At 29.5% G+C, this 10,026-nt stretch overlaps 1 protein-coding gene across 1 annotated transcript; it reads left to right on the top strand.

The window, feature by feature from the left end:
• Window positions 1-359: 359 nt before the first annotated feature.
• LOC133572057 (troponin I, fast skeletal muscle-like) lies at window positions 360-9,701 on the top strand. The gene is made up of 6 exons (XM_061924709.2): window positions 360-462; window positions 2,514-2,549; window positions 6,489-6,525; window positions 8,870-8,998; window positions 9,056-9,322; window positions 9,386-9,701. Exons 2-6 carry the CDS (start codon window positions 2,539-2,541, stop codon window positions 9,464-9,466), a joined length of 525 nt encoding a protein of 174 aa, XP_061780693.1. The 5' UTR covers window positions 360-462; window positions 2,514-2,538; the 3' UTR covers window positions 9,467-9,701.
• Window positions 9,702-10,026: the final 325 nt, after the last annotated feature.

Genomic DNA, 10,026 nt, shown 5'->3' with positions numbered 1-10,026 from the left:
GATAATAACTATAGCAATGGCCCTTAATCATAAGAGCTGCGTGATAATATATACATAATTATTCTAACAATCAGGCCATTTTGTTGAGGTAAATGTTGTCGGTTGACCGAATGTGGATGGAGGATACTTTGTTTTTATTTGTCACTTCCCTGCCACCCTGTCAGGGGGTTAAAGGTCAAAAGTCAGTTAGTGTTTAGGACGCTGTCGCCGTGGTGCTCGTCCAAACAATCTTCATCTTCTTCATCATCATCCGGCTGATAAGATGATGAAGATGACAATCTCAAAGGGGGGGGGGCTAGTTATTTATACTGGGGGTGTCAATGTGTGTGTGTGTCTTCCTCGCTATTGGTTTCAAAGCTAATCCGCTTCCATAAAGAGGAGCTGCAGCGTTCCTGTTTGCTGTTAAAGCTTGAACGCGCTCACCGACATCGCCACGTTCGCCCGACAGGACCACATCAACAGGTCAGTACTTCATCTCTTTTTTTCTTTTTTTTATCTACTACTCATACTTGATATCATGTCTACTGATCATATTTGATATCATACTCACTTCCTATTTGTTCATCGCGACATCTTTTAACCAGCTGGGATTTTTTTTCTTCCTATGACATCGTCATGTTAGTTCGGTTGTCATGGCGACGTGCAGCAGCAGGACCAGGGAGCCCGGTCGGAAACGTGAAAAGTTTTTTTAGCGCGCCGGCGAAGTTTTGAGGGTGAAAAGTTGCGTCCAAGATGGCTTCTAAATGGCAGATGCCAGAGACGATCCCCGCGACAGATGTCCCTCAGCATCATGTCCTCACGTTCCTAAAATACACCCGGACCCTCCCCCCCACCTCTCACTCACCCATGACAGCCGTTTGTTCCCCAGCCAGCGTCTTTTCTCTCCTCTTCCCCTCCATCGCCGTCGTGTTGGCGACAGCTGCGCCCCCCCGAAATAGACGCAGGCGTCCATCCAGCCAATAACTTCGAATGTTACCCCAAAAAATAACCTTCAAAATGTCTGAAGTTATTTTATTTGTGTCAAAAATTAGCTGCTAAACTGCTAATATTTAGCACACAGGCTAGCAATATTTGCTAGTAGTTTAAGGTCAAAATTAGCTGTTTCAAAATCACTTTTTTTATTATTATTTTTTATAAACTAGATGCCTTTTAATTGTTTTGTTTGAAAAGTAGCTGTGTACGTTTGATAAAACTAAGACGGGAAAAGTGTAGAACACGAGCTCCTTGCCAGCTGCTAATATTAGGCACACAGGCTAGCGATGTTAGCTCGCAGTTTTAAAGCCTACAATTATCTCTTTGTGTTAAAATGAAGGCTTTAATGTCCTTTAAGTTGTTTCATTAGAAAAGTTGCCATGTTTTTATAAAGGTGACACAAAAAAGTGTAAACAATTAACTTCTTGCTAGCTGCTAATATTAAGCACACGGGCTAGAGATGTTAGCTAGCGGTTTTAAGGTCACACGTAGGAAGGCTGTTTTTATAAACCAAATGTTATTTTTTTAAATTATTTTATTTGAATAGTAGCTGTGTCCATTTTATAAAGTTAACGCAAGAAAAAAGTAGTTGCTAATATTTAGCACACAGGCTAGTAATTTTAAGGTCACAATTAGCTCCTTTTTGTCAAAATTAAGGCTGTTTGTTAATATTACAAATACTTTATTATTATTTACACATACTTTGTTTTTAATACACGTACTTTGTTATTATTACAAATAGTTTTGTTTTTAAAAACTAAATGCCTTTTTAAGGTATTTTATTTGGAAAGTAGCCGTGTCCGTTTTTATACATGAGCTTCTCGCTAGCTGCTAATATTAAGCATGCAGGCTAGCAACGTTACCTAGTAGTTTTAAGATCACTCATAGCTCTTCCTGTCAAAATAAAGACTTGTTTCATTAATTAAACGTCTTTTTAGCTATTTAGTTTGAAAAGTAGCCATAAAGCTAACACAAAAAAGTGTAGAGAATTAGCTACTTGCTAGCTTCTAATATTAAGCACACAAGCTAGTAATGTTTGCTAGTAGTTTTAAGGTTACAATGAGCTCTTTGTGTTTATGAACTAAATGTAGTTTTAAGTTATTTTATTTGAAAAGTAGCCGTGTTCGTTTTATAAAACTAACACAGAAAAGCGTCGAAAACAAGCTTTTTGCTAGTTGCTAATATTTAGCACACAGGTTCGCAATTTTAGTTTGCAGTTTAAAGTGAAACATCTGATAGGTCGTCTTGATCTTTTTCTATCTTCTAAAAATACTGGCCATGAAATCTATCGGCTCACAAAGTGGTCTTGGCGTCCTGATATAACCCAACACCCTGCAATAAGTCGCTGTGAGGCTTTAGATTTGACTTATTCATTTGAGGAGCTAAAAGTAGCGTTCCAAATGGAGACACGTCTTCGATGGCTACGCTATGCTACGAGCTAAGCGCTAACATTTCATGTTAGAACATGACATCTGATATGAACTTTAAGCGTGTTTTAGCACTCATGTACAAATGTTCTTTTCTTGTCTGTTTCTTCACAGATAACGTCCACATCAAGCAGCCATCATGGCCACTGAGTGAGTTGTTGTTACAAATACTTTATTATTGTTACAAATATGTTATTATTTTCAAATACTTTATTATTATTAGAAAAAAATTTATGATTTCAAATACTTCATTGTTGTTACAAATACTTTATTATTGTTACAAATACTTTATTATTGTTACAAATATTTTGTTATTACAAATAATTTAATGTTGTTACTAACATTTTGTTGTCATAACAAATACTTTGTTATTATTACAAATACTTTATTATTGTTACAAATATGTTGTTATTATTTCAAATACTTTATTATTGTTAGAAATATGTTGTTGTTATTACAAATACTTTATTATTATTACTAATATGTTGTTATTATTTCAAATACTTTATTGTTAGAAATATGTTGTTGTTATTACAAATACTTTGTTATTACAAATACTTTTTTTGTTACAAATATTTTGTTGTTACAAATACTTTGTTAATATCACAAATAAGTTGTTCTTACTACAAATACTTAATTATTGTTAGAAATATTTTGTTATTACAAATACTTTATTATTTGCAAATACTTTGTCATTAATACAATACTTTGTCATTAATACAAATATGTTGTTATTATTACAAATACTTTGTTCTTATTTACAAATACTCTGTCATTAATAAAAATACTTGGTTATTATTTACAAATACTTTGTCATTAATACAAATACTTTGTTATTAATACAAATATTTTGTTATTAATACAAATACTTTGTTATTAATACAAATATTTTGTTATTAATACAAATACTTTGTTATTATTTTAAATACTTTATTACTACAAATACTTTGTTAATAATAAAAAAATTTAAATTGTTACAAATACTTTATTATAAACAAATACTTTGTTAATAATAAAAAAATTGAAATTGTTACAAATACTTTATTATTTACACATACTTTGTTATTATTAAAAATACTTTATTATTTACCAATACTTTATTGATACAAATACGTTATTATTTACAAATATTGTATTATTTACAAATACTTTATTATTTACAAATACTTTATTATAACAAATATTTGTCATTATTAAAAATACTTTGTTATTAGCACAAATATTTTGTTACAATTACAAATACTTTATTATAAACAAATACTTTGTTGATAATACAATTTTTTTAAATTGTTACAAATACTTTATTATTTACAAATACTTTGTTACTATTAAAAATACTTTATTATTTACCAATACTTTAATACAAATACTTTATTATTCAAAAATATTGTATTATTTACAAATACTTAATTATTTATATATACTTTATTATAACAAATATTTGTTATTATTACAAATACTTTGCTATTAATACAAATAGTTTATTATTTATAAATACTTTATTATAACAAATATTTGTTCTTATTACAAATACCTTGTTATTAATACAAATATTGTATTATTACAAATACTTTATTAGGACAAATACTTTGTTTTTAAAACAGATACTTTGTTATTAAGACCAATACTTTGTTTTTTTAATGCTAATACTTTTTTATTATTACAAATTATTAGTTTTTAATACAAATACTTTATTATTACAAATCATTTGTTAATATTACAAATACTTTATTATTTACAAATACTTTGTTTTTATAAACTAAAGGTCTTTTTAAGGTATTTTATTAGGAAAGTAGCCGTGTCCGTTTTTTAAAGCTAACACAGAAAAGTGTAGAACATGAGCTTCTCACTAGCTGTTAATATTAAGCATGCAGGCTAGCGACGTTAGCTAGTAGTTTTAAGGTCACACATAGCTCTTTTTGTCAAAATAATGGCTTGTTTTGTCAACTAAATGTCTTTTAAGCTATTTAGTTTGAAAAGTAGCCATAAAGCTAACACAAAAAAGTGTAGAGAATTAGCTTCTTGCTAGCTGCTAATATTAAGCACACAAGCTAGTAATGTTTGCTAGTAGTTTTAAGGTTACAATTAGCTCTTTGTGTTAATACACTAAATGTAGTTTTAAGTTATTTTATTTGAAAAGTAGCCGTGTTCATTTTATAAAGCTAACACAGAAAAGCGTAGAAAACAAGCTTCTTGCTAGTTGCTAATATTTAGCACACAGGCTAGCGATGTTAGTTTGCAGTTTAAAGTGAAACATCTGATAGGTCGTCTTGATCTTTTTCTATCTTCTAAAAATACTGGCCATGAAATCTATCGGCTCACAAAGTGGTCTTGGCGTCCTGATATAACCCAACACCCTGCAATAAGTCGCTGTGAGGCTTTAGATGTGACTTATTCACTTAGAAATACTTTATTATAACAAATATTTGTTATTATTGCAAATACTTTGTTATTAAGACAAATACTTAGTTTTTTTAATGCTAATACTTTGTTATTATTACAAATGATTAGTTTTTAATACAAATACTTTGTTATTGTTACAAAAAATTTTTATTATTGCAAATACTTTGATTTTGATACAATTACTTTATTATTACAAATACTTTCTATTTAAAAATACTTTATTATTACAAATACTTTATTACAAATAATTTGGTAATATTACAAATACTTTATTTTTTACAAATACTTTCTTATTTACATGTACTTTGTTTTTAATACAAATACTTTGTTATTATTACAAATACTTTGTTTTATAAACTAAATGTCTTTTTAAGGTATTTTATTGAAGTGAAGTGAATTAAAGTGAAGTGAAGTGAATTACATTTATATAGCGCTTTTTCTCAAGTGACTCAAAGCGCTTTACATTGTGAAACCCAATATCTAAGTTACATTTAAACCAGTGTGGGTGGCACTGGGAGCAGGTGGGTAAATTGTCTTGCCCAAGGACACAACGGCAGTGACTAGGATGGCGGAAGCGGGGATCGAACCTGCAACTCTCAAGTTGCTGGCACGGCCGCGCTACCAACCGAGCTATGCTGCCCCATGTAGCCATGTCCGTTTTATAAAGCTAACACAGAAAATTTGTTTTTAATACGAATACTTTATTATTACAAATACTTGGTTAATACAAATACTTTGTTATTATTATAAATACTTTATTATTAGAAATACTTTATTATTACTAATACTTTGTTATTAAAATAAATACTTAATTGTTATGAATACTTAGTTTTTTATACAAATACTTCATTGCAAATACTTCGTTATTACAAATATTTAGTTATTAATAAAAATACTTAATTATTACCAATACTTAGTTTTTAAATCAGATACTTTATTACAAATACTTTATTATTGCAAATACTTTGTTATTACAAATATTTTTTTATTAAAACAAATACTTAATTATTACAAATACTTAGTTTTTAATACAAATACTTTATTACAAATACTTTGTTATGACAAATATTTTGTTATTATTACAAATACTTATTTATTACAAATACTTAGTTTTTAATCCAAATATTTTATTGCAAATACTTTATTATTGCAAATACATTCTTACAAATATTTTGTTATTGATACAAAAACTTAATTATTAGAAACACTTAGTTTTTAATACAAATACTTTATTATAACAAATACTTTATTAAAAATATTGTGTTATTAATATAAATACTTAACTATTACAATTACTTGGTTTTTAATACAAATACTTTATTACAAATACTTTTGTTATGATTACAAATACTTTATTATTACATTTACTTTATTACAAATACTTTGTTATTAATACAAACACTTAATTATTACAAATACTTAGTTTTTAATACAAATACTTGTTATTATAACTAATACTTTATTACAAATACTTTGTCATTAATACCAATACTTAATTATTACAAATACTTTTGTTATTATTACAAATACTCTATTAATACAAATATTGAATTATTACAAATACTTGGTTTTTAATACAAACACTTTATAACTAATAATTTTGTCATTATTATAAATACTTTGTTGTTATTACAAATACTTAATTATTACAAATGCTTGGTTTTTAATACAAATACTTGTGTTTAGGAAGCGACTGTCGGCCAGACGCAAGCACACTCTGAAGGTAAGCGTGACCAAGCTGACCACCAAAAGGGACAGAATTAAATAAAAAAATATATCTTTCAATAATTATTTCATTAACTCATTCAAAAATGTGATACAATAAACGTGTCAAATGTAAATTAATATTTTTTTAAGTATTTTAATAAATAATTTATGTGAATAACATAAATAGTCTATTATGCAGCATTATTCACATGTGAATAACATAAATACAGTCTATTATACCGCATTATTCACATGTGAATAACATAAATACAGTCAATAACATAAATACAGTCTATTATACAGCATTATTCACATGTGAATAACATAAACACAGTCTATTATACAGCATTATTCACATGTGAATAACATAAATACAGTCTATTATACAGCATTATTCACATGTGATTAACATAAATACAGTCTATTATACAGCATTATTCACATGTAAATAACATAAATACAGTCTATTATACAGCATTATTCACATGTGAATAACATAAATACAGTCTATTATACAGCATTATTCACATGTGAATAACATAAATACAGTCTATTATACAGCATTATTCACATGTGAATAACACATCACTATCAGTCTATTTACATGTGAATAATATAAATACAGTCTATTATCAGTCTATTTACATGTGAATAACATACATACAGTCTATATACAGCATTATTCACATGTGAATAACATAAATACAGTCTACTATCAGTCTATTTACATGTGAATAATATAAATACAGTCTATTATCAGTCTATTTACATGTGAATAACATAAATACGGTCTATTATACAGCATTGTTCACATGTGAATAACATAAATACAGTCTATTATCAGTCTATTTACATGTGAATAACACAAATACAGTCTATTATCAGCATTATTCACATGTGAATAACATAAATAGTCTACTATCAGTCTATTTACATGAGAATACCATACATACAGTCTATTATACAGTATTATTCACATGTGAATAACACAAATACAGTCTACTATCAGTCTATTTACATGTGAATAACATAAATACAGTCTATCATACAGCATTTATCACATGTGAATAACATAAATACAGTCTATTATACAGCATTATTCACATGTGAATAACATAAATACAGTCTATTATCAGTCTATTTACATGTGAATAATATAAATACAGTCTATTAATCAGTCTATTTACTTGTGAATAATATAATTACAGTCTATTAATCAGTCTATTTACATGTGAATAACATAAATACAGTCTATTATCAGTCTATTTACATGTGAATAATGTAAATAGTCTATTATCAGTCTATTTACATGTGAATAATATAAATACAGTCTATTATCAGTCTATTTACATGTGAATAATATAAATACAGTCTATTATCAGTCTATTTTCATGTGAATAATATAAATACAGTCTATTAATCAGTCTATTTACATGTGAATAATATAAATACAGTCTATTAATCAGTCTATTTGCATGTGAATAACATAAATACAGTCTATTATCAGTCTATTTACATGTGAATAATATAAATACAGTCTATTATCAGTCTATTTACATGTGAATAATATAAATACAGTCTATTATCAGTCTATTTACATGTGAATAATATAAATACAGTCTATTATCAGTCTATTTACATGTGAATAATATAAATACAGTCTATTATCAGTCTATTTACATGTGAATAACATACATACAGTCTACTATCAGTCTATTTACATGTGAATAATATAAATACAGTCTATCAGTCTATTTACATGTGAATAATATAAATACAGTCTATTATCAGTCTATTTACATGTGAATAATATAAATACAGTCTATTATCAGTCTATTTACATGTGAATAATATAAATACAGTCTATTATCAGTCTATTTACATGTGAATAATATAAATACAGTCTATTATCAGTCTATTTACATGTGAATAATATAAATACAGTCTATTATCAGTCTATTTACATGTGAATAATATAAATACAGTCTATTATCAGTCTATTTACATGTGAATAATATAAATACAGTCTATTAATCAGTCTATTTACATGTGAATAACATAAATACAGTCTATTATCAGTCTATTTACATGTGAATAATGTAAATACAGTCTATTATCAGTCTATTTACATGTGAATAATATAAATACAGTCTATTATCAGTCTATTTACATGTGAATAATATAAATACAGTCTATTATCAGTCTATTTACATGTGAATAACACAAATACAGTCTATTATCAGTCTATTTACATGTGAATAACACAAATACAGTCTATTATCAGTCTATTTACATGCACACGTAGGAAAAGTTAGCACACTTTCCAATATGTGACTGACCTGTTGGCGTTCTGCCCTCAGAGCTGCATGCTTGTGGTCGCCAACAACCTGCTGGAGGCCGAGGCCACGGAAAAGGTCGGCGAGCGGGAGAGGTTCCTGGCGGACAAGTGTCCTCCCCTGGAGCTGCCCTACAGTGGCGACGAGCTGAGGGTGAGAACACGCCACGGTTAAAAAAGTTCCGCCGGCCTCACCGTGACGTCCCCTCAGGAGCTGTGCCAGAAGCTCCACGAGCAGCTCGACATGAGCGAGGAGGAGCGCTACAGTCTAGAGTTCAAGCTCAACATGGTGGTGAGCGAGGTGCGGGACCTCAACATCAAGATCGTGGACATGAGGGGCAAGTTCAAGCGCCCTCGCCTGAAGAAGGTGCGCATGTCTGCGGACGCCATGTTGAAGGCTCTGCTGGGCTCCAAGCACACGGTCAACATGGACCTGAGGGCCAACCTCAAGCAGGTCAAGAAGGAGGTCAAAGAGGAGGTGAGAACCGAGGAACCGGATCAGGACCAGGTGGACTACTGACGTGCGTCTTTGTGTTTGCAGGACAAGCAGCTGCGCGACGTGGGCGACTGGCGTAAGAACATCGAGGACAAGTCGGACAGGAAGAAGATGTTCGACAGTTAAATACCTCCTCAGGTGTCCAAGCACAAGAGTTTTAGCACTACCAACCTAGCCAAGGAATCTTCTAGAAGGTTCCGATGGAGCACAGTAAGTCCAAGAATAGTCTCTAGCTTCTTAGCGACCATGCTAAAGTGCTAAAACTCTTCTGCTTGAGACACGGTACTTTTTGTCTCCACGCTAATGTACATTTGTGTCCAACCTGTGCATTCATGACGAATAAACGCAACTGACATGCTCTTTGTTCTTGTTTCTCATTTGTCATGCTCACTTCTCCATGTGGACTAACTCTACTGTTAGCATTGTGCTAACAAGCTTTGACAGAAAGAAATACATTGTGCCCATTAATACAGCAATGATCATTTAGCTTGAACATTTAGCTCTGTAATGAATGCTAACAGGTTAGTATGCAACCTGTTGTTTTTTTATTTTTTATTTTATTTAATTTAAAAAAAAATTTTTTTTATAACTGTTATTATGCTAAGAGTGTTTTTTTTTTTTTTTTAAATTTTTTAATTTTTAATTTTATTTTTTATAACTGTTATTATGCTAACAGTGTTGTTTTT

Source organism: Nerophis lumbriciformis, linkage group LG29 (genome assembly GCF_033978685.3).
Source record: "Nerophis lumbriciformis linkage group LG29, RoL_Nlum_v2.1, whole genome shotgun sequence".
NCBI lineage: Eukaryota > Metazoa > Chordata > Actinopteri > Syngnathiformes > Syngnathidae > Nerophis > Nerophis lumbriciformis.
The sequence above is the reverse complement of the archived record's forward strand: the minus strand, read 5'-3'. Positions and strand labels throughout refer to the sequence as shown.